We start from the raw sequence: 24,539 nt of genomic DNA on the forward strand, positions 1-24,539 counted from the left end.
CTATACAAAAACTGGCCATTATATTGTTATAGTATAAATCCCTGATCAGTAGTTTCTCATTGCTCGCGCAGAGGGAAACTATAGTACTGCACTCCACACCGCTACTGCACGTGCAGAGTACAGCGCTTTTGATCGGGGCATTTTGGGTGTATTATGGAACACTTCGCCTTCCATACGACAGATAGATCTCGAGCAGCTAGCTCATCGAAGTTCAATGTTATGACGTCAGCTAGGTTCGAATAAATAGAACGTTCTCGAACGATAACAATGCAAAAATTGTTCATTGGGAAATCCCAAAATATGAAAATTCCCTATTATTAAGTAAGATAGGCTTCCTGCATGACGCATCTGGAGGTCTTAATTGACTTGAGCCGTAGGGCCGTAGCAAGTATAGGCCTGAATAAATGGCCGCATTTTATCATCATGATTATGAATATGATGATTAATGCCATGGGCCAAGGCCAGGGGAGGGGGAGCATGATAATTACCATGGGATCATGTCCCGGGGGCGAAATTATTTTTCCCACCGAGTTCTGGACCAACATATGAATATTCATGACTTGCGTCTTCGGATTGAGAGTACGCATGCGCGTGGACTTTGCCTCCACCAGTGCCGATCGTAAGCATTCACGTTGCTCAGAATGAATTAGCATCGTCAAATTACCGGTACCCTTACTTAGTTACATAGGCCTTATAGGCTTAGATCTATATATATACATGTATATATCAAATTCTTAAACACTTAATAAACTAGCTGCCATTAATGGCAAGACATGTGATAGGGTAAGGCTAGCTTAGGCTAGCGCATTAACTTTACCTCAAATCAGGACCTGTCTAATTAATGCAAGTACTAATCAGTGTTGTAGTGCCTTGATGCTCGGCCTTGGCACTAAGGCGCCTTAATGCCTACTTTTTCAAAGCCTTGGCATTGAGAGGGCCTTGGCCTTGAGAATTTCGAGCCTTGAAATTTTAAGGCGTTTTCAAGGCATTTTCAAGGCTTTTTCAAGGCATTTTGTATTTTGTACTTTCATTTGTTTTAAATAAGTAATTATAAATGTTTCAATTTTTTTATATATATTTAATAACACTAATGGTCAATACTTCCAATCACCAGTAACAGTAGCAGCAGCAGTAGTAAGTGTACTAGCAGTGTCATCAATTGTAATTGTCACCATTATCAAGAAATTCAAACAAAGAATACATCAGTTATGAAAAATAGCATTATGTATTGGTAATGTGTTGTAATCATAATAATGACAGTAAATAATAATGGTCATGATCAAGATAATAGTGCTTTGATGACAAGAAAGTTTTTTACATCTGACTGCAATTTTGACAACAATTTTCATACTTTAAACATAGCTAACTCTAAAGAACGATAACAAGTTTGATTTCTATTCCATTAGGATTTTCCTTGTATTATTTTCTTTGGCCAACAAGAATGTTTTAAGTCTTAATGCTATTCTGAAAAGATTTGGTAAACTTGAACACAGTCTCCAATTTTGTCATATCCAAATGGGTTATGTCAATGGCATGATGAGCCAGAAACTTTGAGGGGCCAAGCATGGCATATAGAGCAAAATTTCTCTCTAAAAAAAAAGAAGAAAACGATTGAAGCGAGCGAGTGAACAAAATTTGTCCCCCTCTTTCGATAAGAAAAGCTAATTTTGCAATAGATTGTTTAAAAAATAATATCACATTTACTCCATCTTTTCCTTTCCCTTCCCCCCCCCTTGTCTAAGTTTATTCTTGGTGGTGGGACTTCTTCTTCTCTCTATCTCTCTTCTAAATTTTATATATGTTTTGGGTCAGATTGACAAAACAAAGGGGGAAAAAATGTTTACTTCTTTTTAATCATATATCGTTCAACATGAATCTCATTTCTCTACAGTTTCAAGGAAATAAACAACGTATTTGTTTTTGTGTCATTATGGTTTCAGGAAATAATAATTAACAAAAAATAATTAAATAATTCATAATTATTAGTATTGTAAATAAGTATTAATAATTAATGATTAATTAACTGTTTAATAAAAGTGGTTGTGAGCAGAAAAAAATATGAAAACTGACAAGAGTCCTAAAAATGACTCATTTTCAGTTTAAGCATTTGAAAATTTTAGCTTGCGCTTTGTGCTCTCTTGCCCCCCCCCCCCCTCCCCCCAAAAAAATGAAATATGCCCTTTTTAAAAAAGAAATACCTTCTTTAATAATAAAACATAATACATTTCAGGTTCGAAAATCACAGATTTTGAATCGTGCTTGCGTCAATTATTGTTTAGTACAGTACTGCTAATGGTTACAAAAATGTATAGAATGTTGCTTTATGGTTGAAATATCACAAATTTTTGGCTCGCTTCCTGCACTCGCATCAATGATTATACTCGTTCTCTTCCCGTTCACAAAAAAATGCTTAGAATGTCCAGTTTTCAGGTTGGAATATCACAAATTTTTGGCTCGCTTCCTGCACTCGCATCAATGATTATACTCGTTCTCTTCCCGTTCACAAAAAAATGCTTAGAATGTCCAGTTTTCAGGTTGGAATATCACAAATTTTTGAGCTCGCGCTTTGCGCTCGCATTATTTTAATTGGTGAGTTATGTATCTTATTTAAAATGCAGTAATTAACTGCTTAATTAACTGCTTCCTTTACTGGTCAGTATATAAAAACGATTAGCGAGTGCAAAGTTATTTTTAGTTAGATACACATCTTTTTCATGATTAAAAAACCAGCTCAGAATAAAATAATTTCCATGTCTTATTACACGACATGTCAAGAAGTTTGAACTGGTGATTCGCGCTGGCAACATCGCGCAAGGAAATTTCAACAATGATTAGCCCCATAATTGACCATAAATCAAGTTTTACAACTTCAGAATTGATTTTTTTTTCAAAACCGCTTGCTCGCTATGCTTTCTCGCTGAGAAGTAAAACCTAAAGCAAAATATCTATCTTATAATTAAAAATCACTTTAGAAAGCCTTTGCTCAACTTAATTTCTACAAAACACACAATTACTTCACGCAGTTCATAATCTCATTTCGAAAATACATGTATCTGTTTGCACAAATAAAACTCATTTTGATAAATGGGTGCCTTTTTGGCGTTGACCCCCCCCCCCCTCCCCCCAATAATAATTTTCTGCTGCCTCTGTCCCAGGGAGTGGAGAAAAACATACGTTGAGAATGCCAGGATCAGATGACCGTGGTAATAATAATTATTGCAATGTAAATGGCCTATAGAAAAATTATGGGTTATGTGTACACAGGTAACTATATCATTATTTTAATATGTCTCTATCATGAAATTATTTTTGTTTTTAAATGTACAAAGGTTAGATTTTTTTCTCGCTCAGTCCCCTCGCTCACATACATTTTACCATGTGAGATGTCTGCCGCCTAAGTATTGTTAGTTCATTGTTCTGTATATCGTAAGTTTGAAATGCCTTGGCCTTGAGGTTTTCAGGCCTTGGCCTTGGGTTTCCATGCCTTGGCCTTGACCTTTGGTATTGAAGCCTTGGCCTTGGGTATTAAAGCCTTGGCCTTGGCCTTGGAGGTTTGAGCCTTGACTACAACACTGAATAGCCGACTAATGCCATGGTTAACTTCGAACTGGTTAATTCTGAACTTCACGTTTAATTAGGTTTAGACAAATATTGGCTTATTTGCCATGGTTTAATATGTCTAGTCCGTATACAAAACCAGTCCTAGATCTATAAAAATAATTATCTTATTTCTAGTCTAGTCTCTATAGCTAGACTCTGATCTACGCTGTATCAGCATGGAACCACTAGTGTACCAAGGGGGGGGGGGAAGACTGTCCCTCTGACGAGTCACAACTGATTCAGGGGACGTGCCCCCTTTGAGAAGCCAAATTAATAATTTGTAATGTAAAAATGCAATGAAAAAGACGTTTTTTGAACGTGAAGATCTTTTTTTTTTTTTTTTTTTTTTGCTTGTCAATTTTGTTTTCAGCTAAGAAATTCATAATCCATAATCCATAAGTACACCAGTGCGTGCATGGAACGTATTCTAACGTCAGGCACAAATTAACGTCAGTGATCTTGATCCACGTCTTCACCCAAAATTAAGGATTTCGTAGCTGAAAAAAATTTAACAAGAAAAAAAAAGATTTTCACGTTCAAAAGAGGGGACATACGTCTTTTTTCGTTGCATTTTGACATTACAAATCATTAATTTGGCTTCTCAAGGGGGGGGGGGACACGTCCCCTGGATCAGTTGTGACTCGTCAGGGGGGCAGTCTGCCCCCCCCCCCCCCTTGGTACACTAGTTTGCTGATAGCGCGTAGATCAGAGTCTAGATCTAGAGACTAGACTAGAACTAAGATATATTTTTTTTAGATCTAGGACTTGTTCTGTATACGGACTTGACATATTAGACCATGGTAAATAAGCTAATATTGGTCCAAACCTAATCAAACGTAAAGTTCGGAATTAACCAGTTCGAAGTTAACCATGGCATTAGTCGGCTATTCCTATTAGTATTAGGCATTAGACAGGTCTAGATTTGAGGTAAAGTTAATGCGCTAGCCTAAGCTAGCCCTACCCTAGCACATGTCTTGCCATTAATGGCAGCTAGTTTGATAAGTGTTTAAGAATTGGATGTATATATAGATCTAAGCCTATAAGGCCTATGTAACTATGTAAGGGTACCGGTAATTTGACGATGCTAATTCATTCTGAGCAACGTAAATGCTAACGATCGGCACTGGTGGAGGCAAAGTCCACGCGCATGCGTACTCTCAATCCGAAGACGCAAGTCATGAATATTCATATGTCGGTCCAGAACTCGGTGGGAAAAATAATTTCGCGTCCCGGGGGGGCCACTTCCATTCACGAGTGGATACCATGCGCGACCATGGGGTCTCGAAAAGCACCCTAAACACGTAATTTCCATATTCTGAAAATGCACCCCTTAACAAGTATTGGCGTGTGAAACCCTACCCTTAACAAGTATTGGAAACAAAACGATACTCTTGGCAAATATTCCCTGAAATCAACCCCTAAACAAGTACAGGAATGTTTTATTGTTACGGGTCCTTCGGTCGTCGGCTTTACCTTTTTTTTTTTTTTGGTTTTATCATTCCCGCAAATTCGACCCTAAACACGTAATTTTCCTAGCGAAATAGACCCCCTTTTTCATTATTTTTGTGTTTTTGACACCCTTATCACGTTACGTACGTAACGTGCCCTATCGTGAAAAGGACATCCTTTTTACGTGTTTTTTTGGTCGCGCATGGTATCCACTCGTCAATGTAAGTGGCCCCCCCCCCGGGGATCATGTGCGCATGATTATCCCGCAATCTATTTATCTGATTTTTGTTCTCATCTTTTTATCTATTTATGTATTTAAGAAAATTATAACCAAGATATATAGGGCACATTATATACTACGTATAACGTAAAAGGTATAAAAAACAATAAAATAATGAAATATTTCGCCCGGAAAGCTTCATAGTTAGGGTCAAATTTGCGAGGGTATAACAATATATATACTTTTTGCCCCAGCAGTACACTGTACGTGTTTAGTACACGTACGGGGGGGGGGTTCTTCTTTTTATTTGGCAACCAGTCAATTTGACTATTTTCGCCATCATAAATATTGTAGGCCTATTATTCAAGTTGTTTTCTTTGAAAAAAAAATTATATAAAGTAAAATTCAAATATTTCTTTCTTATTCTTTTTTTTTTCTCTTCTTTTTCTTTTCTATTTATTTTTTTTCTATTATTTTTCTTATTTTTATAGGGTATCTACGAGGATTTAAAGTCGAGTAGGTGTGTCTCAAAAATTAAAACCAGGGATTTTACTCAAATTATGTTAGATATATAGGCCTACTAGTATGCAAGTGAACCTAGGATGGCCGGATGACAGAGAAAGGAAATGAGGAAAATCACAGATCCAATCCTACAGTACACCCGTACTTGTCTACAAAATAATGTAGACCCGGGTCTACATTATACATCTGCAGTGTGTGTATCACAGCTGATTCAACGAGTCTGCATAGCAGACTAGGTCTACTGAGGCTGCAGTTGGCTCGCTTCGCTCGCCCTTTCAAGCTGGTTTGCTTTGCAAACCAGCAGATCCCACCTCACGAGCCATTCAGAGTCTGCATAGCAGACTACACCCGTACCGGTATGGGGATATACGTCTGTCCCGTTGATGTGAACATCAAGTGCATGAAGTCTCGATCTTTCCCGGAGACAAGACGCCTTTAAATCCTACCTACTTTGGGAGTAGACAATTAGCCCTTAATAGGATGGAAAGTGATTTTGGGTGAGTTTGGGGAAAAAATAATTGAATAGATGTATTTATATATATACATATATATATATATATATTATACATCAATCCATACATTAACTGAATGCATACGTATTTCATCATTTAAGTATAAGGTAATACTTTACATACGGTAAGGCAATTATCTGAAGGCTATACATATAATAATCTTGGTTAGTCATGACCATATAAAGATGTATAATAATTGTGTAAGAACAGTATTTAGCTATTAATGTAATTAAAAGTAATCAAGAGCAGTCCCAGACAATGGATATATAGTAGGACCTAAGTTTATAGGCCATATAGAGTCAATCCGTTAATATTGCACATATATATATACGTTGATCAGTTTTAAGTAGAAAAAACAAATGAAAATAGAAATAAAACAGATCCTGTATCGATAACAAAATTTTGTACATAAAACTTTTTTCTCTCTCTCTCTGTTTTCTTCTATCTCAATGCTTCCTCCACTTTTCTCTCTCTCTCTCTTTTAATTTTTTTTATGTCGTGAGTTTGAACATGGCCCCCCATGTCGGTTCTATCTTGGCCATCGGCATCATGATCTATGAGGGGTCCGTTGCAGAAAGAGTTACGTTTAAACGAAAGTCAAAAAATCAATTGTAAGTCCAAAATGCGCGCTGTTGATTGGTTAAAAATCAAGTTCTGTTTGATTTTTAGAGTTATTATACAAATAATGCATGCAGCCGAGTGCGTTAGTGGAAATGCAGAGCACGCGAGGTTTCTTTAGATAGGAGTCGCACTGTGCACGAGCCGCTTGCGGCGAGTGCCCAGTGTGCTCCATCTGAAGAAACCGAGCTTTCTCTGCATTTACTTTTACGCACGACAGAGCAAGTGCATTATTTGTTTTATAAAATAGCAACACAGAAACAATTTTTTAAAAAGTTACAGTACAGTTTTGTTGGACTTTACCGCACTGGTTTGCTCGAGCGTGCAATGTCAATTTTCGTTGCACACCTTTTGCACTACCGTGCATGCAGTGCACAAAAAAAGTTGGATGTCATGTGACGCGTATTGACCAATCGCGATGCTTGAAATAATACAGCTATTTTATAAACATCTCTATGGTTTGGTTACAACTCTTTTGCAACAGGCCTTATGAATACCGTATTCAATTTTAATGCGAACAAAAAAGAAGTACAAATAGGTCTACAGAACATTAAAAACTTCATATCTAGTATTTTATTTATTATGTATTTGAACTATTTTTTAAGATTTTCGTATACCGGTACGCTATACATACGGTAATGGTATTCACGTCTTTGTGATCCAGTGCGGTATTAAATTGGCAATAAACGTGTGTGGAAAAGGACTGGCGTGCCGTGAGAAATAAACTGGGTAAGAAATTTATCTTTTGCATTTTCCATTTAGCAAATGTGTTATGAGAAACCTTTTGATGAAACACACAGATTATAAGTATCGGGTATGTCGATTTCATGTCTTTTAGTCGTTTTAAACTGGACATTATCCTGGTTTAAAATAAGACAATGTCAATGGTGGAGTCGAGTCGATGGCGTGGCGCGGCCTGGCTTGCAATTGCACCACTCGGCATACCGGCATGCATGCAGCAAATCTTGCGGCAAAGGCAAGGGCAAGCCAATGAGGCCTTTTAGTTTTAGGCGATAGCTCTCTTCAAATCAATATTGGGAGACGATCTAAGACCTGCATTGTATTGCAAATGATCTCTTTATTTCGGTGAACTAATTTTCAAATCTAGAAATATTATGGTTTTAAAAAGGGTTCTGGAGTTCTGGAGTAAATTTTACCGGTACTACTAGTACTACTACTACTACTAGGTAAGGTAGTTAGGCCAGGGGCATTTCACTTAGTATACCGGTACTAATACCCGGTACTAACCTCGCAATACGTGTGAGTGAGTTAAGGGGGCCTAAATTTTACTTTAAAAAAAAAAAGTCACACGAAACCGGAACTTGTTTGGACGGCTGAGGTACCGGTAACTAAAATGTCCAACTCCAAGGACCAAGAGCATGAAGAGATAGTTTTGTTGAATTAAATTTGAATGTTGTTACTTCTTACGGTGGTAAAATTTGTCTGTAATGACAATATTATTGAAAATGCAAATGCAATACGATGTAGATAGATACTAGAAATCCATTTTGGGATTTTTATATATGAATCCATCTTTGGGCAATCGTGGAAGTCTTGGACTTGGTTGTATTTTTTGTAAAATTAAATAAGCGTGGGTGATTTTTTTATCTCCACTAAGAGTCACACTAATACGAGGTTCTTATATATATACGAACCTCGTACACCGGACCGTGTTTGACCGTATATTTCGAAGTAGTCGGCAAACATTGCTTCATTGCTGAAGTAATATTTGCCGAAACTCCTCGCTACGCACCGGGGCTCTTTCCGGTAAGTAGCAATACATAACAAAATTATACATATGATATTTAACTCATTTCATTTAAAAAGAGCAAATTTCGCTTACCTCGGCCTAGCAAGTGACTTCGTTTGTCTCTTCTACGGAAATACAAGGAAGTCCGTTGGTGGCGCTAATAAATTTCACAACCTTGATTCAGCTCCTCGGTAATTTTATAACTGTGTCTAAATTCTTTGAATGCGCAATTCTTATGATTAATTTACTAATTATGGGCACCAATAAATAAAATACCTTCAAAAACATAATTCAGGATTACTATTGGCGATGATAACACTTTTGTTGCAATTAATTTAAAACGATGACTAACTAATATAATTTTTTTTTTTTAATACACATGCCTGGAACGAAACCAGCAGTACAAGCAGTATTAACGAACATCACGGTATACCAAAGTCTATACAATGAAAAGATTGGACACTTCACGGACTTCGCATAATGCCTTGCGTCGATTTGCGTGTAAAATAGTGTAGGTTCCTAATCTTTCCCTTGTCGTGTCTTTGATATGAATATAAATCGTGCACCCTCTTTAGGCGAAAATTATTATCTACGCTGACCAAATTTTATCTCCGTGAAATCTTTACTAAAGATCAAGAAAATATACATATTTTTAAGAAAAAACTTCAAGGAGAAGTCACGGAAGGATCTAAATGATTCGGTAAGTGTCATAGCAGAATGTGAAATACCAGATTATTGGTGATATTTTATGTGGGCAAAAGCCCACTATCTTTTTGACTTGTCGTGTGTGTCGCGTGCATATGACTGATATTCCTTCGCACGCGAGATGATATGAACCCATGGGTGACTAAGAGTAAGATGCGCGCCCTCTCGTGTGGCATTCTAGCTTAGATACATTACCCGAGCGCTCCTCCCATCTCGTGCACATACGTGTGTGTGTGGATGACAACAAAAATCCTTATCAAACAAAAGTAGACTAGACCTAGACGGTGAAATTTTGATTATTTGAAGTCTAAGGGTGCGTTTATGCACCACTTTTTTACCCAAGAACATGAGTCAAATCTGGCCTTGAGGACTCCATGTCTGATATTTTTTAATATTTTGACATATACTTCTACAGACATGGAGCCTTGACACTCTTTCCATAGACGTTGCAGCAAGACTTACACACCCGGATGGATTTCCCTAGGAAATCCATAGACAGAGGGTGAAATCGGTTTGTAGGGGTGAATTTTATTTATCTATGAACCTTCATGCGTCTAATGCATATAAAGGGATAAACATTCACTATAAATGGTAAAAATGAGACGTTTCTTACCAGACCGATCTCCTGTAGATCCCTCGATCCGTTTGTAAACAAAGCAAAGACAATAGGCCTGACCCTTGAACCGCTTCGTTATGATGTACGCCCGGTAAGCGATGCCGTTTTGAAGAACAATTTATAAATAAAAATTATTATTTTACAAATACTAAAATTCAATACGTGATTATAAATAATTAGTAGTATACAGGGATGCCACTTTTCCGTATTTATACGGAATTCCGGCTTTTTTCCTGCTATCTGTCTTATTTCCGTATTTCCGACTTTTCCTGTTTTCTGTGTATTAAAAAAAACGGAAAGTCCTCCTTTTTTCCCCCCTATCTCTCCCGATTGCGATGCATGTCGATCGACCTACTGAGAGATATTTCTCCGAGATATTTGCTTTTATACAGTACATAATTTATAAACGCGCGCACTGCCTACTACGTTCATTGAGTTATGCTTTTATCAAGGCTTTCTGATTAGAATTATCCATATCCTGGCCAATCAATGCGAGCGACAAGTTCCGAACGCACGCACATAGACAAGCGCAAAGTAGCGGCACAAATCGCGGTATAATAGCGACTGGTAAATACGTCTGTAAATATGATGACGTCATCCAAGATGGCAACTTACGATGACCAACGTCCCGTTAAAGACAGCACGTTAGCCATTCTCTGATTGGTCGGTTAAGGACGTATACAGTATCCTGTGCATGTATGTACGTACGGACTATACACTGGGCCACCGTTATTTGCAAGATAGTAATTGAAACGATCTTCACAGGTTCGCTATCACCGTATTCAGGTGGTTTTCCTAATTTTAATATCACACAACTGCAAATGAAAGATTCTCCAAGGAATTCTGAATTGGACAACAGGACGAATGGATGTATCTAGCGAAGAAAAACAACTTTTTGACCCATACTGTGACGCGCGCGCTCACGCTCAATCAATGGTCAGACTATAGACTTCGGTACCAGTCGTAATAAAAGAACATATTTCATGCACGTCGCCGAAGATACAATTTTTTGTGTATCAGACTCGTGGCTCGTTGCACTAGAGCTAACCGATTTTGTTTTCTACGTTAGTGGATGATATTTACAATATAACGACAGTCTTCTTATTCGAGTGGTGTTTTTTTTTTGTATTAAGAAGTTTTTATTTGTCAACTTCAATTCATACATGTCATATACAAAATAAAATACATACATCAAATACAATATATCTTTACAAATTATGAATACATTGTAAACTCATATAATTAACACTTTACATTTTCTCTTTTTTCCTTTAGACTTAGTGTTACAATAAAACCTAATAAAACTCAACGTACTCAATTTTTTTTCTAGTGTCAAAATATTCACAACATAACAGATTTTCCAAATACACAAAACCAATCATTAATACAACCTAGTCGAATTGAAGCCATTAACAAGGATTTTCCATACCCCCTCCCCACACCTTGGCCTCATTCCTCAAATATTTCATATCCTATAACAACATCAGCCTCAGGCCCGAACCCTACCTACCACCCCCCTCCCGACCCTTTGTTGTTTATATCAAGGAGTTTGAAAATAGCCAAGAAGCAAGAAAAATAAAAATTAAAATTAAAAAAAAACACGGAAGCAAAACAAAACATGATACAAACCCCCTCCCAACCCCAGGCATGTGTCCCCCCTACCCTCTAGGCCTCTACCCCTCCCCATAACCCCCCCCCCCTCCCATGCCCTTCGTCGTCACAACCTTCCCGTTCTACTCGTGTGGGGGTGGAAAAACGTTTTCCTTCCTTCTCTGAATGGTAAGAATGAACAAAATATATGTTTATATGTACATATATATATATTAATGAAAAATACTCTCATATACCTATAAGCATTCATTGAAAAAAAATACTTTATTCATTATCGTTATTATACACACATGTTATTTATTTCATTTATTCTTATTTTATTTTTCACTTATTTATCATTTATTTATTTTATATTTTTAATTTATTTATTTTCATTTTGTTTTTGTTTTTTGCACATCTAGCTCTCCCAAAACTCCTCCCAACATTCCTATTTTCTTAAGTGAAGGGGGTATTTATTTCTATTTAATGCCAATTTTCTTTCTTCAAATTCATCTTCTTTTAATTTACTTTTAATCTTATTTAAAACTATTTATGAATTGTTTTCTCTACCACTGAAAACCAAATACTTTACAAGGATTATAAAGTGATTAACCGATTTTTCTTTTCCTTGATCTGCTTAATTTATCCCCCAAAATATGTCTTCCCAAGTAAGATTGGTGAAAGAAACAAAGTCAAAAATATTCTCGAAGTCTCTCCATATTAATTTTGCTTTTTCGCATTGAAAAAAATAAATGACGATAAGTCTCTTTTTCTTTTTTACAGTAGCTACACAGATTAGAATCAACTTTCCCAAATAAATGCAAATGCTGATTTGTATAAATGATTCCGTGTATTAATTTAAATTGGAACTCTCTATATAAGTCGGCTGTTTAATGTACATTGCCTTATTCTTTTAAAAATATTTTATCTTTATCTGAAAGACGGTATAAATTATAGTTACACTTTAGTCTTGTGAATACTCCCGGTGTTATTGCTTTCTGGTAAAGAAATGTTGTACAAAGTTTTTTTGATGCAATATCATTTATTGCTACAACATTTTTACCTAATAAAAAAACTATGTCAGGATCATCAGGAATTGTGTCTCTATCTGTTCTCATATTTCTCTTCCAGCTGACCGGAAGTGTACCATAGATCTTGCCAATCAATCCAATGTCATTGGATTGTAATCCTCGTCGTTGAAAGTATCCATGAGATCTTACATTTCCGTCATTATCCATTATGTGGTTCAATCTATATATTTTTTTGTCAAAAAGCTTTCTATCAAATACACACTTTCCGTTAACTCGTATGAATTTATTATTAAACATTATTTCATTTCATATATAAGGTTCATATTTCTGCTGGAAATTCCTCGTTTCTATCCACACTTCCAGAAGATCTGTATAGAACTTTGGTAATGTTAAATTCAAAAGGTCAAGTAAATAGTCACAAGAAAAATGAAACTTCCGCCTACATGTTGTGTAGCGTGATTAAAAATATAACTTCCATTTCATTTCGTTAGTTTCCATAAGTTTTTTTACTCACATAACTCTCTGTGCTTTTATTAACAGTTCAAAATTCATCATTTTCAGACCTCCCAAATGGTAATCCAGATACATCGTATTTCTTTTAATTTTATTACTTCCACCCCACAGGAACTCAAAAGTTATCTTTTCTAAATCCTCATAAACCCATTTTGGAACTGGCATGAGGGATGCTGTGTATATGAATTTTGAATATATAAATAACTTTAGTAACTGTATATTTTACCCATCAACGTCAAATCCCTCTGTTTCCACCAACCTAAAAGTTTTTTTGTTTTACTTGATATTTCTTTGTAATTCAAATTTTCTTTTACTTCATTGTTCGAAGAAAAAAAACACCCCTAATATCTTAACAAAATCCACTCTCTGGCCGAAAGGTATTTCATAAGATTTTCCTTGTAAAGCCCCAATCAAGAGAACTTTTGTTTTATCCTTATTAACACCAAATCCTGAAATATTTCCAAATTCTCTAATAAACCTAATTTGACTTTTCTAATTGAATCTTCATCTTGAACAAAAAGGGTCATGTTATCTGCACATGATTTGTTTTATTTCCTCCTTTCCAAACAAAATACCTTTAACCTCCCTATTGTACCTTATATTATGTGTCAGTATTTTTAAACATAAAATAAAATATTACGTCGTATATTATTCTGATTGCTTCTCCAATAGTTCTCCCGTTCATAAAACCTATTTGATCTACTGAACTAATGTCTTCTAAAACATCTTTTAATCTTGTTGCCAAGACTTTAGACAGAATTTTATAATCAATATTTAATAATGATATTGGCCTGTAATCCTTAAGTAAATGAGGGTCCTTCCCATCTTTGGCAATCAGAATGACCACAGCTTGTTTTTGTGATGCAGTTAGTTCTCCTGTTTTAAAAGCCTCGTTAAAGGCCCCTAGTAATATATCTTTTATTTCTGTCCAGAATGTAGTAAAAAAAAACTCTATGGTCAGTCCGTCATTCCCTGGTGATTTATTTTGTTTCATTCCTTTAAGGACTGTAAAACATTCTCCTTCATAAACTTTCCCTTCACAATTTGTTTTGCTTTCATATGACAATGACGGTAAGTTTAAAAAAAAATCTATATCAGATACACTATCTTCTAAAACCTTGATGGTAATTCGCGATATTGATAAAATATGAGAATCTAATAAATAACACACCTATATAAAAAGTACCGCATATCAAATAGAGATCGAAATGCATGGAGAAGATAAACCCAGCTAGCACAAAAACATTCTAAGAATATTATAACATTAATATATTATATATTATAGGTAAATGCTATGAAAACATTTTTAAAATGTCAAAATGTATGGTTATATCTATGTATGGTTATAGGGAAACTTTCTTTTATATAACGTTTAGCAATAATAGTTTTAAAATGTTATTAAAACGTTTTTTGCTTTTTGGGAAACGTTATAACGATGTTTCAAAAACACTATTTTCTTTTAGCATAAACAATTTTTTGTCAAAACATTATTCAAATATTAAGCGTATATGATTGAGATGTTTTATTAATGTTATAAAAACGTTATTACAAAACATTATTTGGAAAACATAAATGAGACCTTTTCGAAATGTTATTAAAACGTGTGCTATGGGAAAATGGACCGTTTTATAGTGATAGACTTAAATATGCTACTTATAAGGTAAACATAATTATAGTGCATAAACTGAAGATTATATTATAATATATGACTCTATAACTATGAAAATGGCAACACGGCTGTCTCTAAAAGTGCATATAGACTAGCCCTATTATGTCATGAAAATATGGCAACGCGGCTGTCTCTAAATAACATAATAATATATTTTATGAAAATGGCAACACAGCTGTCTCTAAATAGACAAAATGGCAACAGGGCTGTCTCTAAATGTCATAGACTATATGTCATGAAAATGGCAACACAGCTGTCTCTAAATGCTTTATACACTATGTCAAGAAAATGGCAACACGGCTGTCTCTAATTGTCATATAAATATGTCATGAAAATGGCAACACGGCTGTCTCTATGTCATATAGACTATTATGTCATGAAAATGGCAACACGGCTGTCTCTAAATGTCATATAGACTATAATATATGTCATGAAAAATGGCAACATGCAGGGCTGTCTCTAAATGTCTATATGTCATGAAAATGGCAACACTGCTGACAAAATGATTAAGTGCATTAATTTATCAATTGCTGGAACTTATTTTCATCAAATGGAGACGCATCATTTACGCATGGATGAAAAATTATAGAAGCAATTATGATTTCAAGTAATAAGAAAACGAAAAGTGGGGATGTGACATCATATCCGCAGCCCACATAATAAATAGGCCTATTTATGACGAAGTGCATATCACTATATTGCTAAATTTTAAAATTCAATAACTTCATTATTTGTTATCCGATTCTGATAAAAAAGCATTTTGCTCTAGGCTGTGAATTTTACTCTACTTATTTAGATATATATCTTCAGCCGGGAGCATCCTTTCATGTTATATTGACTATATAACTGCCATGCAAATTGAAACGCGGTTATGATACTAATGAATTTGAGATATTAGTATCTTCAACTGTAATTATTATATAGGCAGTCTCTTCACGGTAATTATATACTTTGCAAACCCAAAGTCATTACAATGAGTATTTCTAGTATCAAAAGAGGGATTACTTTAAGCAGAAAACCAATTAGCACTTCAAGGACTATAGTACATTCAGCTTTATATCCTGCTTTGGGGTAGGAATTAACAATAGATAATCCTGGTTGAAAGCCATCAATTGACTACTTAAAGGACAAGTCCACTTCAAAAAATAGTGTATAAAGCATTTAGAGACAGCTGTGTTGCCATTTTCATGACATATAGTTTATATGACAACGTTAGAGACAGCCGTGTTGCCATTTTCTTGACATATAGTTTATATGACAATTAGAGACAGCCGTGTTGCCATTTTCTTGACATATAGTGTATATGACAATTAGAGACAGCCGTGTTGCCATTTTCTTGACATATAGTGTATATGACAATTAGAGACAGCTGTGTTGCCATTTTTTGACATATAGTTTATATGACAACGTTAGAGACAGCCGTGTTGCCATTTTCATGACATATAGTTTATATGACAATTAGAGGCAGCCGTTTTGCCATTTTCATGACATAAAGTTTATATGACAATTAGAGGCAGCCGTGTTGCCATTTTCATGACATATAGTTTATATGACAATTAGAGACAGCTGTGTTGCCATTTTCTTGACATATAGTGTATAAAGCATTTAGAGACAGCTGTGTTGCCATTTCCATGACATATAGTCTATATGACACTTAGAGACAACCGTGTTGCCATTTATGCAAACTTCTGTAGATGTCTAAATGTGCTTAAAAAGTAAATCATGTTTTGCAATGGCTTTATGAAATTTATCAAATGTATTTTTATTTTTGTATTTGAAATTCTATTATAATATTTAGGGCCTTCTATAACACTTTTTGCCTTGTATATTAAAGATTATCATGATGAAAATATTTTTACAAAATTAAATAATCCTATCTACCCTACCCTAAAATTAAAAGGTTTCGTTTTTCTAACTCTTAGTGCATTGAATCTTCCACCAAGTAAAAAAATAATTGTAAATTGTAATTTCATGAAATCATATTAAATTAGACTTATAGATGCTTTTATAATGGGGAAATAAAATCTACGAGTTGATGTTGTTGATATGTTTTCAAATTTCAACTCCACGTATGATATGCTGCAGAACTCGCGCTCGCGTCCCTTGAATTTATGATTGAATTTGGTACTCTAATTGTGGTAATTGCACTGTTCCATTTTCGAAAAACGACTGATCTCGCATCTAACTTCGTACGCGCGCACACATACCTGTTTGCCTGTACCTCTAACGAGTATTGCTAGCTCTGTATTAATGACAGTGCATAATTTATTGATTCTCTGTTGTTCACGATATCGTCAACATTAAATAGATCTACATGTGTTTTAACCCATAAATCAACTGAAATTAATTCGCACGAATCTATATTACTCATTAGTGGTAAACGAACGAACTACATAGACTGCACGTAACACACACACACTAAAAGCTATCGGACTTCCTTAATTGACCAATCAGAGAATGGCTAACGTGCTGTCTTTAACGGGACGTGATGACCAACGAAGGAATCGAGGATGACTAAGTTTTTATCATCATTTGAAAGGAATTAGCGGTAACTGCGGTCTAAGGTACGATGTTTCTGAATTTTATATATTTTCTCGTAAGTTTGGATGTAATTATTTTTTTATAATGTGACATTTTATGTACCAAAAACGATCCGAAAATCGGGTTTCCGCCGAATGTTAGATCTAACGTTACTGCTGCATGCTGATACGGAACCCAGGGAGCTCCGGCCCGGAAAGCGGACCGGAGCTCCTTGGGTTACGTATCAGCTAGCCCTGGGTTAGCTGATACGTTGTCTTTATGTACGGGCCGACAACTCTTCAGTCAATGTATTGGTGAGTGGAGCCAACGCGGTTCAGCTGAACAACCAAAATACAGAGACTGAAGCTTTTGGTCTAGCGTTCAATGAGAAACACACAACTAACTACCGTCAGTTTTTCAAACCTAATTGACTTCAAAGTCATCGATCACAACAAGGTAAGAAGCCACTTGGTCCTCCCCCTCCCCCCTCCCCTAAATTTGAGGTGGGGGCGGACCCCCCCCCCCCTCCTAATTTTTTTTTTTTTTTTTTTTTTTTTTTTTTTTTTTTTTTTTTTTGCTTGTCCAATTTTTTACCTATGACATGTGTCCATCCCAAAATTAAAGGTGGACCCCCCCCCAAAAAAAATTTTCTTGGACACTATCCCGGCCCGCGATAAGTTTCAGTATTTTTGGAGGACACCTAGTGGCATCCCTGAGTATAAACTAATTATTTATAAGTTACTCTAAGTTAGATCTATCCCTACGGTACGCAATTTTAACATTGATCTGTACTTTATTTTTCGAATAATTGTCAAATTTTTTAGGAAGAAAGGAGATTATCAACTTTCGATCTCAAGTTGAGCCTTCGGAGCCGAACACCAAATCTACTTGCTTCGCTTGCCTAAACTCCCGGCGCCCGCCGAGTTGCTGCGCCTCAGCCTCACCGGCGCATCGCAAGTGCAGTGGTGGGTGCGGGTCGGGCGCATGCAGCCGTTAGTTTCGTCTCCGTTTTTGTCATGGTTGAAAATCTGCTTTCTTATACCAACAAGCACTTAGTCTTATCCAATGTAGGTTATGATATAACCTTGTCCTCAGTCAGTAACCCCTGTGTGGTTAATTAACATGAATAAGATCGTCAATGTTTGGCTTCTTTTCTCTTGAATGATGCATGATTGATAGATAGGCTGGATAAATAAATGTTTGATTTTTTGGCACGTCAGTTTTTCAGTAGTGCTAACTTAAATCTAAATTCATCATAAAAAATATGCCTTGGCCCAAAACTCAAATGAAATCTTGTAATAATTTTTTTCTAATTAAAAAGAGAATCTGTGGAGATGAAGATCTGCATCAATCTCACTTTCCACCAATAGAGGGCCTCACAAAAATATGCTCAAAATTAAAGTTTTTGAGAGCTCTGGTGAACAAGAAAATTTATTCCAAAGTCTATATAGATTTAAATGAAAACAAATCACACCTGAATGAAACTGGGTGGTTTTATTGTCACAAAAGTGATATTTTAAAGACCTTTTTTTAAATTTTTAATTGATACATATAAATGAAGGTAGACTCTAAATGTGCTATGTAGGTCATCCTCTGATGTGGTAAATTGCTTTAAAAAGTGTAGGGAAATGCTACTTTTACATGCTGAAAATGCAAAGAGTCCCTACCGTTGGAGCGGGCCGGACAGCCGCTCGGTGCCCTCGTAGCTTTGATACTGATTTTTTATTATCAAAGGTTGGCAGGTATGGCTCAAGGTGAAGCCGGTATTCCGGCTTTTTGGATTCAAAGGGTTAAAAAGTAATTCCTTCAAACATACTGATTTCAGCTGTTTTCAGGAAATTGCAGATTTTATGTATCTGACCCATTCAAAATATTTTTAATGATTATTAAGATTTGACATAAAAAAGTTTAAATTTTTTTTGTTGTTGACTGGTTGACATCCACTTTGCTACCTGTGCTTCACCCTGTTGAAAGTCTAAAGCCTATGTTTTGGGGGTCTCGATTCTTTTATAGTCTGAGTGAATTATTTTTTTCCCCTTGATACTGTTTTGCTTTCTGACTAATTCTCCCAAGGATTAAAGTCTAATTGGTTTTGTTATTTTTTTTTGCAGTGATCATCAAGATGACTGAAGGAGAGACCACTACAGAGACCCCAACCTCGGGAGCAGAGCCAGTTGATGAGGAGGTTCTGACAAGATTTGAGGAGATGTTTGCCTCTAGATTCACAGATGCAGATGAAATGTTCCAAGAATACATGACTACAAACAAAGAAGAACGAGTTCCACCTATCTTAAACCATTACCAAGTCATGAAGCCCAGAAATCAAAGGTACTGTATGTTTTCCTGTCCAAAAGTCTTTAATTAATGAATATTTAAATTTTGATATCAACTAAGTTTGAAGATTAGAATATATAGCATTTGGTTGCATGTTGTGAGCTGGTACCTTAAAATGAGTGGCAGAGTTACACTTATGTAAATGTTGACAACAAATAATGTAGTTCCTCACCCCCTTTTTCTATCAACCCCATTGAGATCTCATTTTAAAGTAAAAGCTATCTGCACTAGCGTTGAAAATATTCAGAATAAATAATAAAGCTAATAGTAAACAATGGCAGCAGTGTGTATGAGGTAAGGTGGTGGAGCAGATGGAGGAGCAAACCAGGGGAATGGGGAAATATATACCTGTTAGGTTGGAGTCATAACATTTTTTTTACTGTAATTTAACCCTAAAAAGACTGGGGGGGGGGGGCTGATTCAGCCCCCCCTCAACATTTTTCGCGATAAATCCGCCACGCGAAATTTTTTGACCGCGTCGCTCGCTGACTTTTTACCTTCAAGTCTCTCGCAACTTTTGAGATCAAAATTGTGACCCCCGGGTACGCGGTTCCGAAATCACGCAACATTTCGTAAGTGCATGCAGACCCAAAATTACTCAAAAACGTGAATTTGTGTACAAATCCAATGCAAATAGTGTTTTTAACCAAAATTCATAAATGTATCATTATTTTTCCTTTTACTGCTTAAAATCAATTAATTTTATCTATTTTATGGTCGAAATAAAGTCCCCGACAATTTCCATTGAAAAAACAATAAAAAAAAAAAAAGTCGAAAAACAAAGAAATACATAAGAAATTTAGAAAACAATAGAATACATAAGAAAATAAATGTGATGTTGAAATTTTTTAAAAATAAATTTGATCAGATGCCTATCTAGAGTATGTGAAACAAAAATTAGCATTTCAGGGGCATTATTTTATTAATTAGAGCAAACTTATGATTTTACGCATAAATTAGCATAATTAATGAGACATGAGATTTTTTTGCAGAATTTGATGGTATAGTTTTGTAGATAATGCCATGGGTAACACGTGTGCCAATTTTCGTCGCGATCGCGCGATCGACGGCCGAGATCATAGGGGGGGGGCTGAATCAGCCCCCCCCCCCCCAGTCTTCTTAGGCATCGAAATAGCCCAGTCTATTTAGGGTTAACAGGAAAACAGAAATTTGTCATCAAAGACTGAATATCAACCAGTTTCCGACCTATATTTCCATCTCTAGTTGTCCATATGAAAACTTTCACATGATTCAATATTTCAAAGTAGAAACTTTTCAACCAGGTAAAACTATGAAAATAAGGGTACCGTACCGAGCCGGATTTCTCAATTTTCTTGAGCAGATGAATTCATAAGCCTGTTGCGTCATCATGTTGCGTGAGCGCAGCTATTTTGTTCGACCTCTTTAGAGTCAGTCCAACTACTTGAGTCAATTTGACAAGTGGCATTTTTTTACAAGTTTCAACTACATGTATGAATACATGTACATGTATTAAGAACAAGCTCTGAAGACATATATACATGTACATGTTCATGGACTTCATAGTAGGAGCTATTGAGATTTTGTGGCTTTGATACCTGATTGGATACCCTAGATGAAATTGTGTCCAATATCCCCTATCATGATATAAACTGAAAGAATTTTAATGTATTGCAGACAAGCAATCCACCTTGAATGCCATACCAACTCACCTGTGTTCTAGGGAAGGGTCATAAAACTCATATTTTTAGTCTTTGAATAGCTGAAAAAAGTGGTATATGAAGTTGAACATGTCATGCTTGACGCAAACTAATTGCTGTGGATGATATAATATTAATTAAAGGTTTCTACAGCTGGCGATAATTAAGTACCAAAATACGTAATCAACCATCCAATATATGATTGGATGGCCTGGTTTGGCAGTTAATTGGTGCATTGCAAATCTTGCAGAACAAACTACTTTCTCAGTTTTTGCCCAAGACTTATGAGGCTTGGTACACACATTGGTCTTGGGAGTGGATAGTGCAAAACATTTCATATGTGTCAGAAATTGTGATGTTTCCATGGTTATTGTAATGGACTTTTTCTCACATAAGGTCTTCTTGATAGTTTAGGGTTGTGTTATTATTTGGTTTTAATAATTTACTTTTAAATAAGAATGCCGCTTGGCCCTATGATAAATATTGCAATATTCGTGATATTTTTTGCAGAGGATTCGGTCGTGGCGGCTACAACAACAGGCGAGGAATGAAACGTCCATATGATAGTCGCGATGAATGGTACGGTAACGAAGGCAGAGGGAGATGGCATCAAGAGAACTACAACAGACAAGGTGGTGGATGGGGCACTGGTTACAACAGAGGAGGCTACGGTGGAGGAGGGTACGGTAACCAAGGAGGTTACGGATATAACCAAGGGTACGGAAACCAGAGGTTTGGTAGGGGAGGGTATGGTGGTGGTGGAGGAGGAGGTGGATATGGGGGAAGGGGAGGATATGGAGGAGGCTACGGCGGCGGCAGGGGTGGATACCAAGGTGGTTATCAGCAACAGGACAGATCATGGGGTGGTAATCGTGGTGGGAGGTTCCAAAGAGGAGGTGGACAACAGAGGAAGTGGGAAGATTATTGATTTTTAATGTTGGAATCCTTCGTGAGTTTTTTTTTTCTTCTTTTTTTTTGGGGGGGGGGGGGGGTCTGAGGAATAGATGGCTTGTGATTGTACATGTATGATAAAACAGGAAATAGAGCTGTAATCGTGGTCATATAATGGCCTAACACTGAGCATGTCACAAAGAATGTATCACTTCTGATGTGACAGTGACAACTAGTTTTGAAAAAGTTTAAGATCCAGATGTTAAGGAGAGGGGGAAAAATGCCCTGGTTTTACTTTTGACTTAGCACTTTAATGCTTTCTTTTATGGAGATATTTCACATGTAGATGTGGTCTGGGTACCAAGTGAAAATTTTCCGGCCATGAAACTTCTCTGCAAAGTTTATACAAGATCTTGTCACTCCAGTGGTTAAATATTGGACTAGGAAGGTTGTCATCTGTATTAGGTTTGAGACAAGGACTCTGATAGTTATACTTACAATGTGGTTGTGCTTGATCTGTCATTACATGTAACCTGCAGTTGGTGGGTCCCTGTGAGTCTGAGATGATATTACATATTTTCAATGGAAACTGTCCAGTTGTGAAATTTAAAAATGCATGCATTTGTTCATCATCAAAAAGTGTAAAGAAGGTGTTAGGAAACAGTGTCCATTAATTTTAGCATGATTTATACAATCCCATATCCCATATTTGCCATATTTTACTGTACTGTTTATTGCTTGATGTTTAAATGTTGGTTGGTATGTTACACAGAAAAAAACAAGAAGCCCATTGGAATGAAATTGAAATAGCTACAACATTTGAACCTTAGTCAACATTTTATAGCATACTCATTACTGTGAGAAAAGCTCTCAATATAAAATACCATGATGTCCACACTATACATGCTCATCCTGAGGCTTAGAAAAGAACCAAATCTTGTATTTGTATGTTAAACAGATTTTTTAAAATCCAACCCTATTTATTCTACTTCATTTAATGTACATGTATTATGATAAAAAAAATGTATGTATTTTAAACATGTATTCTGATTGTGTAAGAAACTTAATTTAGTGTTGTGTACATTGAGGAAAATGTCTGTGGTTGTCTACTTTTTAAATGCAAAACTTTTTACAATAATCAGCAAGATAGGACCTGCATTTTATTTCTGGGTAAAATAATCATAATGCAGTTGATATGTATAGTATCTACTGTATGCATACTTTAATATTTTCCCCAGAATGCCATTATAAGATGAGCCAATTCAAAACATGTATTTTTCTTGGATAATTCTTAATTTCATCCTACATGTATGTTAGTAACATAGGACAAAATTAAGAATTTTCCAAGAAATATTTATTAGTATAATGTAGCAGGCCTCTTCATAGACATTGAGCATTTTCTCCAGTTTTGAGAAATGCATGTCATACAAATTCCTTTACTATTTTCAGTATCACGTTAGAGGTGTATCAAGAAATTCAGTCCCAATAATCTGCTGACTTGGGAAGTAATTTGCACTCTTTTCCATATTCCACATAATTTTTGTTTACATATTTTTTTATTTTGAACATATGAACCTGTATGCAAATGTACACCATCTTAATTACATAACACAATATATTATTACTGAATGAGAAATAATGTGCTATAGCTTAATTTCATATTCTAAACGTTTGCTTGTTGTCCAGCCAGTTTAATGAAGTTGATTTTAATTGTTTCTGTGTACGTGTTTAAATATCACAATACGTTATGTAAACTTTCTATTATCTTAATCATCATGACATGTGAAATCAAACATATCACCAATGCTAACACAAGCCTTTGATCATGTTTGTCACTTTTTAATGTACATCTTACGATGCATTTTGTAATTTACATGTTTATTTTTTATTAAAAGGGTCAATCTACATTGTAATCAATCACAAGTGGTTGCAAGAGAGGTCACAGAATCAATCGTAAATCTTTCACAAGATGGATCAGTAGTAAGGTATCTTTAAGAAAGACAATTTTTTTTTGTGAAACGTAGTTGCAAATACCCAATTATGTACTTTTCCATTGCAACTTGAATATAGCAAAGAGTACATGTACTTTTCAGCCACATTCCTGGTTATTTCGAATTGTTAGAAATTGATGAATAAAAGAAGTTTTTGATTAATGAAAAATATTGTTTGCATTGTAAATCCATTATTGATGTATTGATATTGACAGAGCTTTGTAAGATCCTATGTTTTCCCGATGGTAGTTGTCCTATCCAAATCAGAGAAAAATTAAAGGGACTGTTTAAATTGTGTTGAATTTTCCTCAAATTGAATTTCCAAGTCT

At 35.7% G+C, this 24,539-nt stretch overlaps 1 protein-coding gene across 4 annotated transcripts; it reads left to right on the forward strand.

Annotated features, from left to right (window-relative positions):
- Window positions 1-7,511: 7,511 nt before the first annotated feature.
- LOC129257691 (uncharacterized) lies at window positions 7,512-24,379 on the forward strand. Of its 4 annotated transcripts, none has more exons than XM_064096567.1 (4): window positions 7,512-7,650; window positions 9,792-9,897; window positions 19,427-19,643; window positions 21,839-24,379. In XM_064096567.1, exons 3-4 carry the CDS (start codon window positions 19,438-19,440, stop codon window positions 22,254-22,256), a joined length of 624 nt encoding a protein of 207 aa, XP_063952637.1. In that variant the 5' UTR covers window positions 7,512-7,650; window positions 9,792-9,897; window positions 19,427-19,437; the 3' UTR covers window positions 22,257-24,379. The 4 variants fall into 4 exon arrangements, with proteins under 4 accessions (XP_063952637.1, XP_063952635.1, XP_063952636.1 ...); XM_064096566.1 differs by lacking the exons at window positions 7,512-7,650; window positions 9,792-9,897 and adding exons at window positions 17,272-17,359; window positions 17,619-17,771; XM_064096565.1 differs by lacking the exons at window positions 7,512-7,650; window positions 9,792-9,897 and adding an exon at window positions 16,987-17,025.
- Window positions 24,380-24,539: the final 160 nt, after the last annotated feature.

This window comes from Lytechinus pictus, chromosome 3 (assembly GCF_037042905.1).
Source record: "Lytechinus pictus isolate F3 Inbred chromosome 3, Lp3.0, whole genome shotgun sequence".
In the NCBI taxonomy this organism is placed as follows: domain Eukaryota; kingdom Metazoa; phylum Echinodermata; class Echinoidea; order Temnopleuroida; family Toxopneustidae; genus Lytechinus; species Lytechinus pictus.

Excerpts from the sequence above, each read along its gene's own strand:
- LOC129257691 (XM_064096565.1), top strand. Across the intron at positions 19,644-21,838 it reads ATGAAGCCCAGAAATCAAAG|AGGATTCGGTCGTGGCGGCT; the intron begins GTACTGTATGTT and ends TATTTTTTGCAG.